Consider the following 22,874-nt stretch of genomic DNA (forward strand, 5'->3'; position numbering starts at 1 on the left):
CGCACACAGCGGACGGCGGACAGCGGACAGCCAACTGCGGCCACGGCGGGCGGTCAATTGCAACTGGCCAGTTTTGCGTCTGACATCACACGCTGCGACTGCGACGGGGCTAGTGCCAACGGCCGTGGCCACCGTGGGCAGGCAATGAAACGCCCTTCTCCTTTTCCCACCGCGCCCTGCCCACGACGACCCACGAGGCCTTCCGAGGCCGCCGTTCGGTGTATATGCACCACCGCTCCCTCACAAGACTGCCGTTTTGCCAAACCTTGACCGACATGGCGTGTCAGAACGCCGCCAGTCTGACACAGCTTCTGCCAGCCTTGGCCCGCTCAATTTGCGACGTCGCCCGTCGCCCATCTCGTCTGCCCACACACACGGTCCCCTCTGACTTGCAGCGCAACGCGCAACCACACGGCCTCCTAGCGCCCATGGCCACCTTCTCCCGTGCTTCTTCTAAGCTTCGATCCAATTTCTCCCAAGAAGTCCCCTCCCCCTAGAATTTTCCGCTCCACTGCGGGCCTCGCGCTGCTGGCGGTCAATGAAAGCATGGCACGACGACATTCATGGTCCTGGTCCTGCTTCTGACCCTGGCCCGCTCAATCGCCCGTGCCTTTGCTGGCCGACATGCCGGGGTAATCATGTTTGTCATTGTGCGATAGCGCGCGAGGGTGCATGGCTGCATGTGGTATATGCTGTACGAGCACTTACTCACTAGTCGCGCTGTAGGATCTGTACATGGCTGCCTTTCATCATCGTCGGGTAGTCCTAGGTTGTCGGCAAGGCACACGCACGTAGTCAGGCTTATTTTTGTCCTGGAGCTTGCCCGCATTCGCACCACTCGTATCCTCCTGCAGCCCTCCCTTTGTCCAATGGCAGTTCGGCTGGGCCGGAAGCAGCGTGCAAGGCGAGCTGCAGCCACTCGGCCCCCATGTGGCCATTCGGCTGCCGCGGAGATCAGCACAGGAGGATGAATGGAGCTGTTGTGCTCGTCTTTTTCCTGCCTGGCGCGCCCTCCACGTGGTCCGACAGGGTTGCTGCCTGTGTGACCTCACGCAGGACCATGTTTTTTGATGAACATAGTTATTGTGCTAATATTGCAGCTTCATGCCTCAGCGTGCTGTAAATATAGCTGTGCCGCGTGTGTGGCTTGCCAACTAAACTTGTACGCTGGCCTTGCCCTGTTTTACCCAAATCACGGTCACGGCCAATGTGATGGGAACCGTTCGCCTTGTCACCATTTCCCCTTCCCAATAACCATCGGTACCCTGGACGGGTTTGAGACTGAGACTAAGCAATGGGGCCTTGTGCAATGCCCGAGGCCATTCTGGGCGTGGGCGTGGGCACCAAGCGAGCAGATCTACAGGGGCAGCCATCGAGGTCCGAGCGCGCCCACCGCCCATCGCCCCAGGCCAAAATCCGAGAGCGCGAAGAGCGAGAAAGAGGGGAAAAAAACAAAGCAGCGCCCATGACGCCTTCGGCAGTTGGTTTACACGCACATCACCAACACAGGTCGTGCCGTTTCAGCGCGGTGGAGCGCAATTCGGACTCGCTGTTACAAGTGCCTGCAGCAACGTTGCGTCCGTAGTAAGACCATGGTTCGAGCAAAAAAGACGTTTGCATTTGTAACTGTCTCATCCACCGTCATCCATACTGTCCCGAGGATTCGGACAGCGCGGAGAGGGCGGAGCGGCGAAGAGGCGCCGAGCCATGTCATGATGTCGTGGGGACTATTGGCTGCGTATACCGTCAACCTCCCTAATACTGTATACACACACAAACAACCATATACGTATACGCGCCTGACGTCTTGATTTCGCTTTTCCTCCGACCTTTGCCCATTTTCTCACTGCAGTCCACCTCCTGGCTGCCAATAAGCCACGCGCCTATCATTTGCCTATCCCCATTGTCCTTCTCCGCGATCGACATGCGCCTCGGGCCAAAAAGGACTGCCAAACTGGCTCTGAACTCTATCCCTCGGCCACGCGTTCCTCTCCGCCGTTCACCTTCGTCCCTCAGTTGTGGCATTTTCGGTTTCGATCCATCCAAGCTGACTACCACTACTCTGTTATTTCCCGCACTCGCTCCAAGCTGCTAATGCCTGACTGCCGACCATCTCCAGCCACACACACTGCCGTGGCTGCATGGCCTGTTCTGGATGGTCAGCCTTTTCCTGCTGCAGGTACGCGTCAAGCCTCGTCCGCCCCGCCACCCCACGGCCGTGGCTTGCGCTGCTCGTCGCGTCGTGAAACAAAGGCTCGACCACCAGCAAGCCCAGATCCGGCGAGGCCGAAGCGCCAATGACACGTCTGCTTTGTTGACACTAGACGAATAATCTCCAGACTGTGTAGTCGCACACTGCTACGTAGCAGGCTGAAGCCAGCACAATCCGAAGGCTGATTCCAGACCCAGCAACGGCCTGGCCCATGCCAAGACCATAGTTCTTCTTGAGGCTTGGACACCAGTCACGGTGACATTTGGCGCTTTTTGTGGTGACATGCTAGACCACTCTGTAATCCTCTCTAGTGCACTGCACTGCAGCTAGCTCATCCACCGCCATTACAGCGCATACATACACATCATCTAAAATGCGCCCTTTTATCTCAACCACCGTGTTTCTCTTACCTGGTGCCGCGTCTCAAGTACAGTATCCCCAATCAAACCTGATCATCAGCCACCCATCCTCGCTCATCGACATGCAGGGTTGCACAGGTGCACGGGCGTGCGATGCCAGCCAAGGTCGCGCAATAGCTGTGGCGCATAAGTATTCGGCCAGCCTAGGAAAACGGTTCGTTGCCTGGCGCAGCCTCTGATACGCACAGATCGCTAGGCTGTCCGCGCGCCCGTCCAATGCAATGGTAAGCCCACGTGGAGTATGAAATGACATGAAGCCACCATCATCACGATTCGTCGGTGTGTGCTAGACTGCGTTTCTTCGGCAAAATATCTCGTATTTCACCCACACGCACATCAGCAGGTGTGCACTAATCTAGTCGTGCGCCGGCTTTACATTCTACACCGTCTATAGGGCGTCGTCGTCTTCATCTTGCTGTCCAGCTGTAGCTTGCGTCGAGACCCAGTTCTCGAGCATGGCCTGGCTCCCAGATGTTGCACCGCTTGCTGGCGCCGCATTTCGGGCGCCACGCCGCTTGACCACCAGACACAGAATACGCCCATAGATGCTAAATCCATCGTAGGACGTCCGGAGCCCGAGTTTCTTAGTCTCATCTCCTCGTCGACCCTCATCCTGGTCCTCCGCTGTATTTCCCGCAATGCTGGCTTGTTCGGAGACAAATAGGTCTGATGCCTCGCTATCGCTAGCCTCGCTGCACGGCGTAAGCACTTTTGGGCGCCATCTCAGAGTTTGTTTCCCTTCATGCATACCTGTGTTGCTTCTTCGCTGTCTTGGCTTCGGGGATATCAAAAAGGTTAACTGCACCGCTGTCGTCCTCTTGCCTTATCGCGATTGGTTCTGCTGCATCTTCATTGATTACAACCGGCTGATCACTCGTCCCGGATGTTAGCCATCCCGTGAGTTTGCCCGAGTTGCTCTGAATGCGGGCCTTGTCTTTGAAGATCTTTTGCTTCGTGAGAACGGAGTGCCGGGATGATAGCTCCGTCAAGAAGATTGAAACTTCAAAGTCATCTGATAGCAGGTTAGCCATTGATTGGTACACGCCACTGTTAAACTTCTCATCTGCATCGTCGGCACTCCCGGCCATGCAGCTTACCTTGAATGACCACATCCTTGACTCCCTTCTTCTTTGCTTTAGCAGCACCCCGTCCCTTGCCTCTTTCGTTTTCCTCTCGGAGTTTGGGCAACACCAGCGGTTGCACTGCTTGGATGACGCGTGGCAGCGCTGGATCGTCGCGTTTCAGTAGCCATGCATCTGCATCGGCTGGCCGATCTAGATAGATGCGTACTTCGATGACCGAGTGCTTGGTGATTCGGAGATATCTTCGGAGTGGTGCCATGATCTCGACGTGTTTCAAGAATGGCAGTGGAGCATGTACATATGTAGAACGGTTAGCCTACAAGTCCGACAGCCCTATGGCATTAGACAATGATGCGTGTTCACGTGCAAGCGTTCCGACCCTAGTTCCGATCGGCATGCGCAAAAGTTGGTTGCAAGGACCGCTAAGGCGTTGATGAGCACAAGACACCCACCGCAACGCCGCACAAGCAATGGTGCTAGAACTCCACGTATGGGGTCCCGCATTTGGCCTCGCTTCGATAGAGGCCGAGTGCATAGCCACCATAGCATACTGCCACCGCGTCATTCCAGAGGGGGAATGGTCCTTGGTCGCAAGCCATAATCCAACAGTCGGAACGGCAGGTATAGGCACTGGTCCCCGATGGCAAGTTATCCGTTGTCTCACTCATTCCAGAAACACTACCGATTCTCTTTGATGACGGCGTTGCAACGGCATCGGGGTTCGAGGACATTGTCGCCTATCTTCGCAACTACCCCACAGTCACCAACGACATAGATGCTGGCCTCTCAAGCACACAGCGGACTGACCGGACTGCGTAAGCAACTCAGGCACTGACTGACACCAAGAAAGCATCTCACGCGACATAGGTTCGGCACCTTTCTCCAGGCTACAGCAACACCGCTCGTCGATCTCTCCCTCTACGTTTCCGCCGAGAACTACAACAAGACTACTTCGTCCGCATACACGGCTATTCTACCATGGTACGCAAACTATACGGTTCCGCCCAGACGGCGAGATCTGGCCCGGGTGAGGACGGCACACATGGGATTGAGCAGCCTGGACGTGGATACGTCGGCTGAGGAAGAGTTTGCGCCTGGCCGGGGAACTGCATCCTCAGAATACGAGGCAGCCAAACGGGCTGCTGGTATACCCACTGAGAGCCAGCCCAGGTCTCTAAACATAGGACGGGGCAGGGGTTTGGGTGGCCTTTTGGGTGGCCAGGTGTATGCTGCCCGCTTCAAACTTGACGCTCTTTCGGCCGAACTGCTGGACCCGTTGTCAGATCTACTGGGCAAGAACAAGTACCTGTTTAGGGGAGATCAGCCCTCGAGTTTGGACTGCTTGGCCTTCGGGTACCTGTCTCTTCTCATCTACCCCCCGGTACCCCAGGCTTGGCTCAGGGAGACGATCCGGGCAAAGTACCCGCGTATAGGAGCATACATTCACAGATTACATAGAGATCTTTTTCACGAGGAGGAGGTCAGCCCTGCTGACATCTGGGCTGTCTCAACCGGCAAATCCAACACTGCAACCAGCACGACACTGCCGTGGACGACAAAACCAGCAAGTTTCGCGACAAGTGCCGTTGCCTGCACAAAGGAGATTTTGGGAAACCTGCCCGGCATTGCCAAATTGTCGCAAAAACGTACCATCGTCACGTCAGAGCCCATGGTAGTTTCAAAACGTACTCGGTCAGAGCTACCATCTCCATTGTTTCTCAGCAGTGTGTTTGGTGTTGCTACAGCAGCTGTAGTAGGTCTTGCGTTACTGGCCATACATCATCGCCGGTCGCCACGAGAGGGCGAGTTGATTTTTTGGGCACTGCACCCGACCAATGGCTTGGGTGAGGCTGGTAGCATTCTTAGTGTCTTTGCGAATCAGCTGCACGACGGAGCAATGCAAGGCCACTTTTAGACAATCTGATACCCCATTCCAAGTTATGTACATACATTGCATCCTGGCTGTAGCATGAAACTATATTTGTGTAGTGACAAATGATTCAACTTGGACTGCTTCACTCACTTGAGCGCGTTTGTAATTGGCGTGCAGCCCCTGACTAGACACACTAAGTTACACTTGGTAGTGCTAGAGGCAAGTTGTTTGTTGGTAGCGTGGAAATGGTGGCGCCTACGCAATGCCGGCCAGAGGCACACAATAACGTCATATATGTCGGCAAGCAAGACTATGACCACTGGCGCCATTGACATCCGGCACAGCCTGTGCTAGCACACGGAAGCAGGGCAAAAGCTGCCTGACTATGTGCAATGATTCCGGTGTATGTGCAGGCAGCTCGAGATGCTCAGGATAACAGAGGGAAGATGCAGGCAAGGAGCAGCAGCTCGGTTATGCAGGTGGATGTATAATGCTAGCCAGGGGCAGTAGATTGCCAATGTGGAAGTGTGGAGGATGTGCAATGATGTGAGCGAGGATGGCGGACGAGCCCGAGGACTAGAGTATGTACGATCACCCCTCCGCGTGGGCCGGCAGCCACAGCTACGTCATTCATACTGGTCGAACAAAACCGCGGCCTAACCACGATCCATTTGCGCACTGCACTCCACTCCAGCAACAACATCACACCACAACCCACTGTGCTTGAACCCACCGCAAACCCCGCAAACGACACTCGCAAGACAAGATGCACCGAACATACAGCATGCGCCAGTCCCGCGCGCCTACGGCGTCGCAGATCCAGAACCCTCCGCCTCCCGCCTCCTCGACCAAGAGTGGGCGCTTCTTTGGCAAGGCCAATATCGGTACGTTTTCAAAGGATCACTTTTCGAGTTCGTCGTCTTCTTTGTCGTGTTTGGCGCAACATGCGCAAAAGCGCTACGCTGCGCTCAGAAGTGCCACCATGTTTCAGCGTCATGGGCTACCGGATTGCCTATTCTTTATTCTTACATGCTTCATGATATCGAATTGTAGCTAATTACCATCATCGAATTCAGGCCACACCTTCCGGCACAAGTCTGCCGGCGCCTTCGGTCCCGATCTTGCCAAGAAGCTCTCACAACTCGTCAAGATGGAGAAGAACGTTATGCGCAGCATGGAGCTGGTTTCAAGGGAGCGCATGGAAGTTGCAGTAAGTATGCCCAGTGCTGTTTGTGACTTGGCATAATGCTTACCTATTTCCAGCAACAACTCTCCATCTGGGGCGAGGCTTGCGACGACGATGTTTCTGATGTCACTGACAAGCTCGGTGTCCTCATCTACGAAATCGGTGAGCTTGAGGATCAGTATGTAGACCGCTACGACCAGTACCGTGTCACGATCAAGAGCATTCGCAACATTGAGGCCTCTGTCCAGCCCAGCCGTGACCGTAAGCTACATACACTCTCGGTTTTTAAACAAAGCTAATAATTACACAGGCAAGCAGAAGATTACCGACCAGATTGCTCAGCTGAAGTACAAGGAGCCCAACTCTCCCAAGATTGTTGTCCTCGAGCAAGAGCTTGTCCGCGCCGAGGCCGAATCCCTGGTCGCCGAAGCTCAGCTTTCCAACATCACCCGTGAGAAGCTCAAGGCTGCTTTTACATATCAATTCGATGCCATGAGGGAACATTGCGAGAAGCTTGCAATCATTGCTGGCTACGGCAAGCACCTTCTTGAGTTGGTCGACGATACCCCAGTAACTCCTGGCGAAACCCGCCAGGCCTATGATGGCTACGAGGCTAGCAAGGCGTACGTGATGATTATTCCACTGTACTGAGACATCTACTAATATATGATAGAATTATTCAAGACTGCGAGGATGCTCTTACCAACTGGGTCTCCCAGAACGCTTCTGTCTCTGCCAAGCTCTCTCAGCGATCCCGGACCCTTTCCCAGCGCCGCCGCAACCAGAGCCGTGGCCACGGTGAGGGTGTTGACCTCTCTGGACAAGACCAAGCCCTTGATCGCGAGTCTGGTCTGTGGATTCCTGCCTCTGAGCACCAAGGTAACGGCTACGAGGACCGTGACGAGCTTGACGACGAAAACACGTCCACGATTGCCAGCGAGCACCACCGCGGCCGGGAAGAGGAGAGAATGGTGGCTGCTTAAATGCGTTACTGACGGCCTGGGCAGTGTTCCACTCTCCGTCAACTAATAGTCCGTCTTTACAAGGACTGACGATGTATACCCCTGATGGAATGGACAATGACACTGTGAATATGGCTCCACCTTTTTAATCTCATCATTGCTCGAGCTATGCAAGGGAATGTTTTTGTTTTTAAATAGTTTGCTCTCACAGTAAAGTTGGGGCGTTCCCCTTTATGGATTGCAGATAGAATGGCTTGTTCTTTTTCGACCATTTTCAGTAATGCGGAACGTTTTTACCGAGTTTGTGCAGAGAGCAAATATTTGTAATAAAGTTAGTATTTTTACGTATGTTTTGTATGAAGTACTTGTGTCTCGCCAAGAACCAGCTCACTGCGGAACCAGCGAAAATCCCTGGTTATCCGGTAAATCCATCATTCCAAGTAAAAAAACTTGTTTCATTGCTTGTTCTTGGCTTTTTTACCCCATTTTTTTTTCTTGTTATTCTTGCCTTCATCGGCTTTTTCGCCGAAGTTTTCGCACTCTTCCCCCGCACCCACCAAATCTTTTTGGAATCAACTCACTGATGCCGGATGCGAATTGCGCCGAAGTGGCTTGAGTCTCTTTTTTTTCTTAGATTCTCGTATTTGATTAGATGCAACTTACTACTTGGGCTTTTTTGTTGGGAAGAGGGGGAGGGGAACTGAAGAATCTTGGATATCACGATTGGGGAAGAATGGTTGGAGAGAATAGGCTAAATGGGGGGTAGAATATGGTGAGCCTAGTGGTTCTTTTGATGGCCCATAGATTGGCATTTAGGAAGAGTTTGACTCGGTGATCGGTAATGGGGAATAGTAAAGAATGGTAAAAGCGCTGTGCTTTGGGATTTTATCTGTAGAATGAATTGGAGGAGGGAAGTGAGTATATGCACTAACGTCCCAGCCTAACTTGACCTACTCAACCTCACGTGACGTTTCCGTCAATTACATGCGGGGTTTGGGCCTTGGGTATTTATCGATTGCAACACGGCTCTTGCCCCGAGAGGTGGGGGTGGGGACCAAGTTCGGTATATATTGACATCAACCCCGAAGTGGGGGGGTTTCATTAGGCAGCTCGAGCGGCATTGCTGCATTGAGTAACTCTTCAAACTACCTTTTTCGTGTAAAATCTTAATTGTACATACATTACTCTATCCTGTATTTACCTAGGCTTCCGTCTGTTCCCTCTTCCTGCTCCTCTATTCGTTTTTTTTCCCTCTCTCTATTCACCATACCATATTTTCATAAACGATAAAAACGGGGGTTGTGAATACATACAACCAGACAAACCCCACCCTCTCTTACCCATCGATTCCCCCCCCCCCCAAAACCACACCACCTTGACCCCTCCAAAACACAATAACAACAACCACCAACAATGTCGTCCAAACCACAAATTGGCTTCTGCGGCCTAGGAGCCATGGGCATGGGCATGGCCACGCACCTCGTCAAGCAAGGCTACCCCGTCACCGGCTTCGACGTGTACCCGCCGTCGCTTGAGAAATTCGCAAAAGCCGGCGGCACACCCTCGTCGTCGCTCTATGCCTCTGCAAAAGACAAGCCCTTCTACATCGTCATGGTCGCCTCGGCCGCACAAGCCCAACCCGCGCTCTTCGACGCCGACGGCATCGTAAATGCGCTTCCCCAGGGCGCAACGCTGCTGCTGTGCTCCACGGTACCCAGTGCGTACGCGCAGGCGGTCGAGAAGCAATTGGTGGAGATTGGGCGGTCGGATATTGCGTTTATTGATGCACCGGTGTCTGGGGGTGCGATTAGAGCGGCGGATGGTACACTGTCGATTATGGCGGGTGCGTCTGCGGCGTCGTTTGAGAAAGGCCAGTTTTTGCTGGAAGAAATGAGTGCGCCGTCTAAACTCTTTATTGTAAATGGAGGCGTTGGTGCGGGAAGTAATATGAAGATGGTGCATCAGGTGCTTGCTGCGATTCAGATTCTGTCGCTGAACGAGGCGTATGGGTTTGCGGCCAGGATGGGGGTTAATGGGCAGGAGTTGTATGATGAGGTTGTGGGCAAGAAGGATGCGAAGGCGTGGAGTTGGATGTTTGAGAATAGGAGTCAGAGGACGTTGAAGGAGGATTATTTTCCGGGGGCGAGTGCTGTGACGATTATTCTCAAGGATACGGTACGTTCTACTACTTTCTTTTTTACTCACTGTTTTGTTCTGCTCGAAACGCTGCTAACGTGTATTTTGAAAAAAAAAAGGGAATCATCACCTCCTCAGCGCGCGCCGCAGCATTCCCAACAACCCTCTGCTCCGTCGCAGAACAAGTCTACTTCTCCGCCCTCGACCGCGGCTGGGGCGCAAACGACGACGCCGGTCTCGTCCGTCTCTGGACATCCGATCCCGTCACTTCCATCAAATCTACCCTTTCTCCCGAGGAGAAGGCCCAAAAACTAGAGCACGCTGTAAATCTCCTGACAGGCATCCACCTCGTTGCCGCAGCCGAAGCCATTTCCCTCGCCAAACACGTCGGTATCCCTCTACCGCAGTTTTACACCCTCGTGTGTGATGCCGCGGGTGGCAGCACAATGTTCAAGGAAGCGGGCCAGAAGATGATTGACATTCTAGAGGGTAAGGAGGATGGAAATGGAAGCGTACTAGGAGGTTATGTGGAGACCTTGAAGTTGGCGATTGAGGAGGCGCAGAGTATCAAGTGCCCCGTATATCTTGGTTCTGCGGCGCTGAACAAGTTACTGGAGAGTGGGAAGGAATTGAGTTTGAAGGGGCTGTTGGCGTGTTATTTGAAGTAGGTTTTTTTTTACAAGGTTATGGAGTGTTTCCTTAGAAAATAGAGGAATGAATTGTAAACTTTTTTTTGGGATTTGTGATTAGTCAATGAAGACCGAAATGCATCTTCTCCCTGGTCCTTAAAAAAAACGAGTCTAGTATTCTTTTCTTACTCCTAGCAAATTCTGTATATAGATACAAGCGCTAGCATTGCAACTCAGTAATATATCTTGCGAATAAAATGATACACAATATGAGGAATGTTGGCAGAATGTCCAATCTCAGCTTGACATACAAAAACAACAAAGGTACCAAGTCGAATGGTTTAAGTTGGAGCAGATATGCTCAAGTGTCAGGATGAATCTCCTAGAGAAGCGATATATTGAGATCTGGGTATTCTCTTATAGATAGTTGGGATATGTAACTAAGATGAAGATGACTATGAACATCTTTCTTTGTTGCTTCCAAATCAATTGGTCATTCCACTCCCTCTCCTTGCCCATTCATGAATTCATTTGTTCCTTCCATGGCTATACCTGCTGATACTAAGTAGTTCGACACAGATAACCTTGCAGTTGTACACGATGCACCGGACGGGAATTCCTCTCTATGATAGCCCGCTCATCCACAAACGCTTTTGGCTGGCATCGTGTGCGAGGTTCCGGGACAGGACTGCGTACGGCTGCAGACGCAGTTTCCTTTCGGAGGGCTCCCGGAAAAGGCGATGACACACTCGCCGTTTACGAGGATGCCCAAGTGCTCGACTCTTGAAAGCCCTTTCGTACGCATGTCTTACAACATGTCCCAAGCCAGATGCCCAAAGGCCGCTCTTGGTGAGGAAGCCCACTGGTAACCCCCCAACTCTTCCTAGAAGAGTCTGTGATACTTGCTCAAACACTATGTTCCCTCGTCTGAAATCATGTTCGCATGGCCATTTCCAAATCCCTAGTCTCCTTGCTCAGATCTTGCACATCATCTTGAGCCATTGTCTGAGCGCTGGCTTCCAGATCTTTTATAACATTCTCCAACCCTCTGACCAGCGATTCAATCTCCGCACGCTGCGCTGTGACAGTCGATAGCAGCTCCGTATTGGCTTGCTGTGTCTCGACGAGCTTGGTGTTCATGGCTGTCGCTTGCTTCTCAAGGAAGGGCATGAGATGGGCTAGGTGGATCTCGGCAGGCGAAAGGGTGTGAGGTCTGCATAGGGTTTAGCATTACGACAAGAAGCGGGTCGGCGCATGTGTAGTACTCACGGTACGGGCGTCTCCACGGGTCCTCCGTTTGCGCTCTCTTCTGCACGCTTCTTCCGTAGCCTTGCATCTTCTATACATTGGTCCAGAGAGTTGAGTAGCTTGACTACATTCCTCCTCTCCATGATGTCCTCAAAGTTGCTTTTCCATGTCCGGTCAAGCTGGTCCACAATCTGGCCCCTCAGGTTGTCTAGAACCTCTGGGCTATATTGCGCAGCGGTGGGGAAGCACGAAGCAAAGTTCTTGGCCGAGCACTTGTCTAGAGTGGCTTTTGAGGCTTGGTTGAAGACATTGATTAGACCTTGCGCGCGTGGTCCAGGCGTCTCAGCGATGGGTCGGGCAGGCGTAGGAGAGGGCGAGCGAGAATTGGAATTTGTAGCAGCAGGCATCATGGAAAGGGGTTTCAAGATAGTTTGGTCTCCAATGTGCTCCTAACAGGTGTGTGGTTGCTGTATCACAACTAATGCCGGCTATGTTTACTCGACAACACGCTAACCACACACGTGACGACGCGCATCGCTCGGATGCCCCCACTTCCCCGCGCCTATGCTACGTAGCCATGCGCTGACGTGATGAGGCTTCACCAAAAAACCATCGTGCCTGTATATTACTCAGACCTAAATCAGATGATTAAAAGATTTTGGCGACCACTATTAGATATTGTGTCCACCTAAGTCCATAGTCTTGTAGTTGTCGACTACGTGTAAAAAGAGTCACTGGATATGTAGGCATACCTACAAGGAGAAAGGATTGAATCAAATATAGGCCATCGCATGACAAGTATCAGATGTAGTTATATTAGAACAACTATTGTGTACGAAAACATGAAAAGACCTTACTTTGACTTGAAGGGCTATGGGATTAGGAGTGTTGAGGTTTTAGTTGAGAAATCACACCAGCTGATGAAACGTATACATGCTATATTTTGGAAATGAATAGAATGGCAATCTGTAGTTTAACCGTTGCGGCTCTTCACACTGATCCTCTTTTCATGTCAATTTAGACTCCCGAGACCAAGTGGCAAAATGACCATCGTTTCATACTTCTGTTGCGTTGTCGAGTTGCCACCATTGATTATTCGCTGCGATACTCGGTTTCTAGGAACGCAGTTTTCGCCTTATGTTGTCCATTCTCACTAGCGCAGAGAGTTGGGAAGTGGAGTGGTGTGGGGACGCTCACGTGAGTGTATCTCCCGTGACGCAGGGCCAACGCATGCCATTTTCATGAGTTACGATCCTTCATTCTACAATCTCATGACTATATCGTTGGCACACAAATCTACAACACCATAAGGCCTCCACATCGAAATTGCCGAGTTATGCATCGACTGGATGACCTTGGCACAACCTGCATGCCAATGCAAACACTGCCGCCGCCACCATCCTGAATCCTGCGCTTATATGTCCCGAACCTTCCCCCTCGTCTCTTCGACTGGTGACATAGCGCTTATCTTGACACTATATTGGCAATCAAAATGGACGACCTGCCCTCGTACGAAGCTGCGACTTGTCCCAATGCTTGGACACTCATTGCGCCGTACCTACCTTCCCAAGCACTATGCTCTGCAGCGTTGGTCTCTCGAGAATGGAACAAGATTTTTACACCATGGCTCTGGGGAAGTCCAGCCTCTCATTTCGGGGAGCAGAATGACGTTGTTTTTGGTATAGAAGAACGATACATGGAGCAGGAAATACCTACTAACTCACACATCAGTGGCTCTAACGCGATTTAAGCGTATTCTGTCTAATGCGCGCGCTTCTGTATGTGAGCTCACGCACACGCTCTGTCTTCCTCCTGCCCATGCCGAAATATACTCTGGTCCACATTCAGAGTGGCTTCGAGACTGTCTGGAATACCTCCCTCGTCTCCAATGTTTGATAGTCAATGGCCTTCCATTTTTTGACCATGCGAGCCTTCTTAGCCTTCGCTATCCAAGCCAACGACTAAGGCCTAAGTTTCCAGTGTTCAGTTTGAGACTGCTTGATGCCTCGGGCTGTATGAATGCCACATCAGCAGGGCTTGCAGAGGCTCTTCCGCATTTCCCTGATCTTGTCTCTTTGGATTTGTCCAAGACTAGAGCCTCTAGAGGCAAAGCGGTGTTATCCGCTCTCAAGCACCTTCTCAACCTGCGTGTTCTGAACCTCTGCGGTATTGGCTTGAAAGATGAGGATTTCTCAATAGTCGCACACTCGATCAGAAGTCGGGTCAGAAGTCTTGATATCAGCAACAACCTCTTGACAGATACCAGTACGCGACTTCTCCTTGAACTCTGTTTGAAAGAGATAGTAATCACTCCACATACACACCGGGGTCGTTTGGCACCTGTTGAGCAAGAGCAAGGGAATAATGAAATAGATGTATTCGAGTCCGAGAACCTCGTAGGACCTCTTCGTAAAAAGCTCATGGGAGGTTTTGTTGGCACACTACCAATCGAGGAAGCACGAGATGTTGGGATATCCCATCTCTACTTATCAGCAAACAACATCACCATTGAAGGAATATCTTCTCTGCTGCGATCAGGGCGCCTTAAAGTTCTGGATGCAGGCGTATTGCCTGCTACGATCAGGAATCCTTATCCTGTCGACCCAAGTTCTGAAGAAGACGACATGAAGTTGCCGAGTGTCGCCAAGCTGGTCCCCATCCTGTCCAAATTCGCACGCCACAAGTTGAGGTATGTTAGACTCAACTATCAAATAGCGACGGAGAATGCTCCCATCGAGAGATCTAAATCGCCACGTGCAGAACTTTGTGGAGGGCCTGGGGCCTATGAGCGTCCAGAAGCTCATGAGCTTGAAAACACGGAGTTGTCAATGTCTGAGCTTGACTCAGAATTCACAACTGTTCAGGAAATTGCAGATTATTCATACCCAATCGAATTGCCTGGCTCTTTCCCGCCAGCTGAAACGTCGAATCATGCGTCTTCAAGCACAGCTGCCAGTGGCCACAAACCAGTAGCTGCACCAACTCCAGCTGCCATCATTACTTCACAGCCGCCGTTGGGCCAACAAGAGTCCCCAAATTACCGAAATCAGACGGGCTTGCCGTTATCCCCAATCAGTCCTCTTCAGCAAAGCTTTGAAAACCACAGAGGTAGTCGCGAGGGTGACTTGTCCCCATCATGGAGCCCTTCGCTGTTTCCACCCACGCCTACCCCCGATATGCAATTCCCATCTACACTTGTTTTTGAAACGATATGTCAAGAAGATCCCCTTAATCATGTTGAAGATATGAAAGTTCGGCTATCATATCGCCAATCGCAAGAACCCCGTCTGCATCCAGGAATGCTACCCAATCTACATACACTAGTTCTCACCAGTGTGCCTATCGCAGCTGAAAAGTATATGGTAGACCGTATCATACAGTTCATCAAAGATGCGGCAGATGAGGCTTCGATTGCTAGACAAAGTGCCCGAAACACTTACGCGCTTCCTCCAGGTCGCAGGCGTGTCGTGGCCGAAGAGGAATATGCGCACAGCTTGTTTGCCCTACGACGTATTGTCCTAGAGATGGCTTCTCCGCAGCCGGCACCCAAAAAGATATCTACCAGTTGGCGCGCTTATCCCACGAGGTCAACCACTGAGGATGCTGATTCAGAGGCCTTTTGGGAAGCTGCGTCGCACGACTTTTCATTCTTTGGTGATGAAGAGTGTGGACAGCCTAGTCAGCAACTGGCTCGTCCGCTGCCTTTGGAAGCCATGAGCGGGCTCGAACTTGCTACTGATCATACTCACCCAGTTCCTGAGCCCAGGGAACCCGAAGTTAGCCCCAGAAGATTGTTTGACGTGATAGGAGAGGTTGGTAAATTCCGAAGAGAAAGGAAGGCTGCCTATGAGGAGCTGGTAGCGACGGGTGAGGCCAATCCTGATGTCAAAGGCTACTGGCCTGGAGACATCACTGTTGTGAGAATGCCATTAAATGCGGAAGTTGGAGAACTCGATTGTTATGGGAATCGATACGAGTCTGGGTGGTACTATCGGTGATTGCTCTGCTAACATGAGAGAAAAGGAAGCTGTGCGATGACGTATTGCTTAATATGGAGAAGAGGCGTGATTTGACACGATACGACATTGCAAGCCTGGTGACCAACTCTGAGATAACGAGCCAGTCAACGGGGAGCTTCACCTCTCTTTTGCCCGACTGTGATGGGGCCCTGTTAGTGAAGCAAAGTACTATGTTAAGGTTGCTTTCGTGCAAACGTGTGTGAGGAGACCATTCAAAAAAACCAAAGTTTCTGATACATTGCAGGCGAGGGTCACGGGAAAAAAAAACAAGGTCAACACTCGTGCCGGATTATTCGCAGTATTAACAGAACAGTTCGCATGCAACCCCCAATAGTCCCATAGTGGTTCGGTATGATGACTAGAATAGTATTGATTCTCCGAGCGGGGCGGCTTTCTGGCAGTCGTAACGGTTATTTGTGGAGCTTATGGGATATGGGATGACGGGCAGCCCAGTATCGAATAGTAGTCCAGAGTAGGCCGTCCGGGCGTGGGTGCTTTGTGGCATGCCTGGATCATTGCGTCTTGCGAACTGGTCCACCTGCCGTCTTGGCACACTAACCGGATCGGTTATCCCCGGGCTGGATCTCACCAAGCAGGGCCATCGCATTATCACGCTTTTGCACAGATTCGATGCACACGCTGTCTTCTCAGGCTACTCGGTGAGATACGCAAGTCGCCGGCGCGTTATTCTGCGACCTCGAGCCCACCCTTGCCGGCTTCCCAACACGCCACGCTGTCTACATGGCGCCAATCGACACTCCACGACCACGCGTGAGAAGTACACGACCACACCGGCGATACATATCCGACTCGGCTCCTGTTAACAAGCGGCGCAAGTACATACCAGGCGGCAGAGGGGGCGGTGGACAGTACGTCGACTTTGAAGGGCCGGAAACGCCTGGGTATAGCTACACGGGTGCCCGCAGTCGCGCAGGGAGACAGGACCTTTCCATACCAGCGCCATCACCTTCATACTCTCGACCCCGACGCGAACGGCCGTCAGCTGGACCTCGCTCCAGTTCGGCTGCTGCAGTCGCCGCCGCCGTGGCTCAGAACGATGGATTCAAGCCGCGCGAAGAGAGATCTTGGGATGAATTTCACCCAGATCTCGACATAGATGCCGAATTCCCCGTCTATAGCGCAGACCAAATTGATGGCATCAGTCCCGCAGAGAGTGCCTCTGGTACTCCACAGGACATCTCGTCCAGTGGCCAATATGCGATTGATACGGGTCTTTCCACCGTCCTCGATGGCATGCGGGCACAGCAGGTGGAGACTGCCGAGCAAGAGGACGCGAGTGCATTTGTGACGCCAAAGCGACGCCCCGGACGACCCCCGCGCGACAGACACTCTATGCTCGCGGGATTGGGCTCCCCTCCTCGACCGCGCATCAATCCGCTTCCGACGATGAACCCCCGCGAGAAACTGAATTTGCCCAAGCCGTCAGTGCGCCAAGTAGACCCTTTCAAAGAGCACGAGGAAAGCGAAGGTGTCAAAGTCAACTATGTGGACAAGACCATGGCAAACATTGGCTACCAGGAGAGCGAGGTCTTTGCAAGAAGTTCGGAGAATAGCCTAATCAGACTCCCCGAAGGCTCAATCGAAGAAGATCTCGATCTCACATTGCAGACAGAGGCCGAGGGAACTACAGGCGCAGTTGCTATAGGCCGCGTAGAGTACGATATGGACGAACAGGATGAACGATGGCTGGAAGCGCTCAATGTGCAGAGAAAAGAAGAAGGCGTCGAAGGGATTAAACCGGCAATCTTCGAGGTCACCATTACTCAGATTGAGAAGGAATGGCATGCGTTGGAGAAGCGTAAGTTGAGCCGAGGTCGATTCGTGTCCACAGTGCGCTAGCTGACATGTAAAAGGCATACCTAAACCAAACCCTAAGCCGCCACAGACACATCGCCCACGATCTAGCAGTGCGGCCGCTGTCAACGGAGAGCCTGCTGGACAAGGCGAAGAGCAGGACACAAAATGTGCCATTTGCGATGATGGCGATTGCGAGAACACCAATGCTATAGTATTCTGCGATGGCTGCGATCTGGCTGTGCATCAAGAATGTTACGGCGTGCCTTTTATTCCAGAAGGCCAGTGGCTATGCAGACGGTGCCAGCTAGTAGGGCGCGGTACGCCTGCTAGTGAGCTTCCGGTACGTCTCATCAACATGCACTCTCCTATGCTTATACTGATTGTTACAGGGTTGCATTTTCTGTCCAAATGTAGACGGTGCATTCAAACAAACCACGACCATGAAGTGGGCACATCTGTTGTGCGCCATGTGGATTCCAGAGGTATCACTTGGTAATGCAACTTTCCAAGAACCAGTACAGGATGTTGAAAAGGTGCCCAAAACACGCTGGAAGCTGGTAAGATAACGATACTATGTTCACCTCTACATCAGACTGACCAAAAATACAGTCATGCTACATCTGCAAACAGAAGATGGGCGCTTGTATCCAGTGCGGACACAAATCATGTTTTGAGGCTTTCCACGTGACATGTGCGCGCAGAGCCAGACTGTGTCTACGCATGAAGGCATCGCAATCGGCAAATTCACAGGATGCGACTGTGCTCAAAGCCTATTGTGACCGTCACACTCCGTCTGACTGGAAGCGGGAATATGATGTTGAGAGCGCGATTGCAGATGCAAAGGCCTTTTACCGCCATACAATGCGTCATGTCCGATGGCCAGACAGTCAAGCCTACGCCCTTTCTATCGGCTCATCGCATGCAATGCCTTCCATTGAGGGACCAGATGACGATGGTACAGGCTCCAACAAGCGCAAACGTGCATCAGGCACAAAGTCCTGGAGACTTCCCTCTGGAGCCCCTGTTGTTCCGCAAGCCGTATACCACAACGTCGAAAATACGCTAATAAGATTCAACGTTCGTAAGCGAAAGGAGTTTGTGCAGGATGCTTGCAAATACTGGACATTGAAGAGGGAGGCACGACGTGGTGCTGCTCTTCTGAAGCGCCTTCAGCTTCAAATGGAAGCCTTCTCATCCATGGAAATTACCCGGCGTAACTTTGCAGGCATGGGCGCAGCCGGCAGACCTCGACTTCAACGACGCATTGAATTTGCAGAGCGCCTTGAAGATGACATGGAACAGATTCGTGTGCTTTGCGAAATGGTCAAACAGCGAGAGGCTGAAAAACTCAAGGATGTCCTCATCTTGCAGCAGATTGTGGACTGCATTTACTTTCCCATCCCGACACTACTGCAGCCCATTTTGGCTCGAGCACAAGCGTAAGCAGCCCACTACGCACACTTCATTGACCTTCTACTAACATTGTACCAGACTCGATAGTCGAGGCTACTTTAGCGACGGATTCAATCATCTTCAAACCAAACTTGACGAAAAGTTCTACACATCCGTCCAGGTGTTCAACGACGATATGGCAGCGGTCTTGAGCGCTGAACTTGGGTTTGCTGCTGTTACCAACATCAATGATGCTGAACAACAACTAAACCAGGTTTCTCACAACAGTCTGACATCTGAGCAGAAAGAGATGAAGAAAATTGTTAAGCGAATCACCAAGGTCTTGCAACCTAGCTTTGAAGATGCGATGCGAAAGGAATCCGAGTTGGCAGGCAGGCCGTATGAAAAATTACCCGACCTCGAGACGCTCCTCAACCAAAAGCTCCAACGCAGACCCAGTATTCTCTCACACGACGAAAACATTCGACAAACCACTGAGATGGATCAGCCAAGCATTGCACAGGCTCAAGAAGATGCTATCGACGGAGAAGAGGCTGCTGCAATGGCGCAGAAGCCCGAGGAGATGCAAATGGCGCCTACACCTGACGAGAACGCTGCTGATGCAGATCGGATACATGACGAAGCGGCTGACGAGGCAGCAATTGCTCTACAGCTCGGCCAAGATGCACTACACGTGTCAAGGAACCAGTCTCAAAGCGATGCTCTCGCAGAAAACCACGCTCATGTAAATGGCCGCCCAGAGCTTTTGACTCCTCCGAGATCTGAGAAGAACCTTCTCAATCCATTGGGTAATGGTGGCGTACCGTGGTACTTTGAGAATTTCGACGTGCACGGCACCACCGTGTATGAGGAAAGATACAAGGGCCGTGAGGTGCTTCGAGACATGAGCGAGGAATTGAGCGAGCTCGACGACGACGAATTGGATGGCCTTGCTGACTCAGATCCTGTTAGACCTGTAGACACGTCTGATGCAAACGTAGCGGCGATCAAGAAAGCAGTGGCCCGCAAACGGCAGAAGCGACCGAGGGGTTGGTAGGTAAGTGTTGTGGATACTGTATTGTTTGTTTTCTTTTACTTTTCTTGCGCATGGGCCACTCATGTCGCATCTTGTATTATCTTTGGCATTTGTAATATACCTTCTTGGGGGGTTGGAAGGTGTACTGCAGGCGTACGGCGTGTGGCGTAAATTTCACAGCAGGGACTGGTCAGCGCATGTCCATGTGTTGTTTCGGGCAGGGTATGTTGATATGGCGCAAGTGGTCGGCTGCTGGCTGCACGGGACCCCATAGGCAAGGGCAACGAAGTGTCGGATGCAAGACGCCTGAATATGAACTTGAGTTGACGATTCGAATTGCCGGTCATGGCCCGTCTGGTTAAAGACGTTGGGAGCATATGTGGATGAGGAGCCGAGCCTCACGGGCCGGCTAGCAGAGTTGCTGCGTGGCCGGTGCCCCTAGCGGTTGCCTCACTCAGCTGCCTGGTGCTTCGTCGTTTTTCATGCTCGTACAAATAGCAGCCAGTCTCGCTTTGTGCCTCGACTCCCTTTCACCTCCTCTTCCACTTTTACTCCACTTCAGTGCAGCACCAGTCATTTTAGCGCGACGCTTACTAAGTGAGACGCGGCTACGGTCGATCAGCCCTGCCAAAAAAACCGCCTAAACTCCAGCTTCAGCAAACACCTTTCCTCAACCAACAAACTCCTGACCCACCACGACATCATCATCATGGAGTACGAGAACGAACAGCGCCCCTACGACGGTGTGTTTGTCTGCCTGTGCCTTGTTTACTGCATACTGACTGCATCCCAGACGAGCCTCGCGGCTACGAACGCGATCGCAGCCGGTCTCCGCGTGCTGACCGTCGCGATGACGGAGCGCGTCCTCGCAGCGCCTCTCCAGGTGGTCGCGATAGCCGGTGAGTTGCTGCCCTTGTTGTTGTCTCCTCTTGATGGCAGAGTTTGCTAACGTTGATGCAGTGGTCCGCCCCCGGAGCGCAGGAACGATGACGACGAGAGCCGCAACTCAGGCTCCAACCTCTTCGTCACCGGCATTCACCCTACTCTCACCGAGGACGAGGTCACGCGTCTCTTCGAGAAGTACGGTGATGTCGAGCAGTGCAACATCATGCGCGACCCCCACACCAAGGAGTCTCGCGGCTTCGGTTTCGTCAAGATGGTTACTGCTGAGCAGGCCGACAACGCCAAGGAGGGACTGCAAGGAGAAGTTCACCAAGGCCGCACATTGAGCATCGAGAAGGCTCGCCGTGCTCGCCCTCGCACACCTACCCCGGGCAAATACTACGGCCCTCCCAAGCGCGGTAAGTTCGCTTGTTGTTTACATGGCTGATGATGGGGCTGACAGTGTATTAGAGTTTGGAGGGCGCGGCCGAGGCGGTCCTCGCTACGGCGGCGATCGCGACTCGTACGACCGTCGCGGCGGTGGATACGGCAGACGCGATGACTATGGCTCTCGCAGCTCGCGATACGACGATCGTGGCTATGGAGCTGGCCGCCGTGATGACTACCCCCGGGGTGTTGACCGCTATGCTTCGGAGCGCAGGTACGACCGTCGTGGCGGCGGTGGTGACTACTATGACAGGCCTCCTCCGCCAGCTGCCGGTGCCTACGATGCCGCTCCTCCCCGTGACGCGTACGGTGGTGGAGGTGGAAGTGGAGGTCGCTCGTACAACGAGGGTGATTACGATCGCTCATACCGCTAGCTCCCCAGCTGACCTAGGCAGAACCCAAGCGGTACTAAGTTAGGGTTCGTATGGCTTCCTCGGTTTGGCGCCTTTTCCAGCACTTCACTTCTGTAATCCTATGACTACTTCATTGGGGTTCAGTTTAATACGGCTTTTACACAAAGGGCATGTGGTCGACAAAAGTTCATCGATATGGTTCACGGCAGCGCAGGTAGCACTCTACCGTGGTCTGCCTTCTTGCAGCTCGACATGATATTATCCTTCGTCAGCTCGGTAATTTCCTTGGAAAATCGGTTCAGCACTTCGCTAAATGCTTTCGGGGCATCGTCTATAGCCCTTGGGACCATCAATCATCTTGATCGACACCAAATTGTACTTCTATCTACTGTCCTTCGATGCAACCTGGACATCCAGTAGCCAGTCCACACCACCTTTCCGCATGATCAGCACTGTCTAAATACTTTCACTATCATCCACCATGACCGCCATCATGTCAGCGCAGCCCCTCCCGACCCAGTAGCATAATTGGGCCTAAAAGTTTCGCCGTCGAACATTCACAGCCTTTCGCATTGTAGACCGGCACGCCGATGACTGTAGATGCATCGCTGCCACCGCCCGCCCACGTGCTTTGTCTGACGCATGTCGGAATGCCAAGACTAGCCGTTTGGCCGAGTCGTGCATAGATATCAAAGTATGTGATTATAGCCTGTAGCTGAGCTGTTTGCTCGACGCAAACGGTCATAATATGTGCGGGCTCTAAGGTACATACAGTGCAAGGTGCGTGGCCCCTCCCCAAATTTCATTCACCTCACTTCCCTTTTTGGTCATACGTGGTTTGCTCATCACCGCACTTCCCTTCGACTGTGCGCCAATTCAAAGTCTGAGAATATGTCCATTCACTCAGCCCTTCCTGCCAACTATCTTTGCAACCTATCGCCTCAAAAGACTCTGATCAGATGTCGCCGTCTCAAGATGGAGCGCGCACATAGCTGCTGGTGCTGTCGCAGCTTAGATTGCCTGCATGTAGGTGTGCATATGCCTGACAATGATTCCACTTATATTCCTGGTTCTGCGATAGTACGCAACTTGCCAGTTGATCAGCCAGGCTTATTAAATCACACAATGTCGTAGCTTAGACCATCCTCTGAGCAGCCTAGGGTACACACTGGTTTGTCTC

The 22,874-nt window shown here is 52.2% G+C and overlaps 8 protein-coding genes across 8 annotated transcripts; 6 read left to right on the forward strand and 2 right to left on the reverse strand.

The window, feature by feature from the left end:
• Positions 1–1,592: 1,592 nt before the first annotated feature.
• COCVIDRAFT_92312 (hypothetical protein) lies at positions 1,593–1,811 on the forward strand (the record flags this gene model as incomplete). The annotated part of the gene is made up of 1 exon (XM_014703776.1): positions 1,593–1,811. One exon carries the CDS (start codon positions 1,593–1,595, stop codon positions 1,809–1,811), a length of 219 nt encoding a protein of 72 aa, XP_014559262.1.
• Positions 1,812–3,019: 1,208 nt separating this feature from the next.
• COCVIDRAFT_24449 (hypothetical protein) lies at positions 3,020–3,972 on the reverse strand (the record flags this gene model as incomplete). The annotated part of the gene is made up of 3 exons (XM_014703710.1): positions 3,020–3,323; positions 3,382–3,643; positions 3,729–3,972. The coding sequence occupies 3 exons, from the start codon at positions 3,970–3,972 to the stop codon at positions 3,020–3,022; spliced, it is 810 nt and encodes a 269-aa protein (XP_014559196.1).
• A 211-nt stretch (positions 3,973–4,183) lies between these two features.
• COCVIDRAFT_92472 (hypothetical protein) lies at positions 4,184–7,755 on the forward strand (the record flags this gene model as incomplete). The annotated part of the gene is made up of 8 exons (XM_014703777.1): positions 4,184–4,334; positions 4,387–4,528; positions 4,581–5,448; positions 6,380–6,470; positions 6,663–6,796; positions 6,850–7,033; positions 7,083–7,395; positions 7,446–7,755. 8 exons carry the CDS (start codon positions 4,184–4,186, stop codon positions 7,753–7,755), a joined length of 2,193 nt encoding a protein of 730 aa, XP_014559263.1.
• A 1,392-nt stretch (positions 7,756–9,147) lies between these two features.
• COCVIDRAFT_92373 (hypothetical protein) lies at positions 9,148–10,538 on the forward strand (the record flags this gene model as incomplete). The annotated part of the gene is made up of 2 exons (XM_014703778.1): positions 9,148–9,909; positions 9,990–10,538. The coding sequence occupies 2 exons, from the start codon at positions 9,148–9,150 to the stop codon at positions 10,536–10,538; spliced, it is 1,311 nt and encodes a 436-aa protein (XP_014559264.1).
• An 894-nt stretch (positions 10,539–11,432) lies between these two features.
• COCVIDRAFT_92326 (hypothetical protein) lies at positions 11,433–12,157 on the reverse strand (the record flags this gene model as incomplete). The annotated part of the gene is made up of 2 exons (XM_014703779.1): positions 11,433–11,712; positions 11,769–12,157. 2 exons carry the CDS (start codon positions 12,155–12,157, stop codon positions 11,433–11,435), a joined length of 669 nt encoding a protein of 222 aa, XP_014559265.1.
• Positions 12,158–13,239: 1,082 nt separating this feature from the next.
• On the forward strand, positions 13,240–15,745 carry COCVIDRAFT_92434 (hypothetical protein; the record flags this gene model as incomplete). Its single annotated transcript, XM_014703780.1, has 3 exons — positions 13,240–13,426; positions 13,479–14,716; positions 14,867–15,745. The coding sequence occupies 3 exons, from the start codon at positions 13,240–13,242 to the stop codon at positions 15,743–15,745; spliced, it is 2,304 nt and encodes a 767-aa protein (XP_014559266.1).
• A 762-nt stretch (positions 15,746–16,507) lies between these two features.
• Positions 16,508–20,033, forward strand: COCVIDRAFT_13829 (hypothetical protein; the record flags this gene model as incomplete). Its single annotated transcript, XM_014703691.1, has 5 exons — positions 16,508–17,585; positions 17,641–17,924; positions 17,974–18,141; positions 18,194–19,023; positions 19,076–20,033. 5 exons carry the CDS (start codon positions 16,508–16,510, stop codon positions 20,031–20,033), a joined length of 3,318 nt encoding a protein of 1,105 aa, XP_014559177.1.
• Positions 20,034–21,015: 982 nt separating this feature from the next.
• On the forward strand, positions 21,016–21,342 carry COCVIDRAFT_92345 (hypothetical protein; the record flags this gene model as incomplete). The annotated part of the gene is made up of 1 exon (XM_014703781.1): positions 21,016–21,342. A coding segment is annotated over one exon (327 nt), but the record flags the coding sequence as incomplete, so codon positions are not given.
• Between the last annotated feature and the right edge of the window lie 1,532 nt (positions 21,343–22,874).

This window comes from Bipolaris victoriae, assembly GCF_000527765.1.
Source record: "Bipolaris victoriae FI3 unplaced genomic scaffold scaffold_20, whole genome shotgun sequence".
NCBI lineage: Eukaryota > Fungi > Ascomycota > Dothideomycetes > Pleosporales > Pleosporaceae > Bipolaris > Bipolaris victoriae.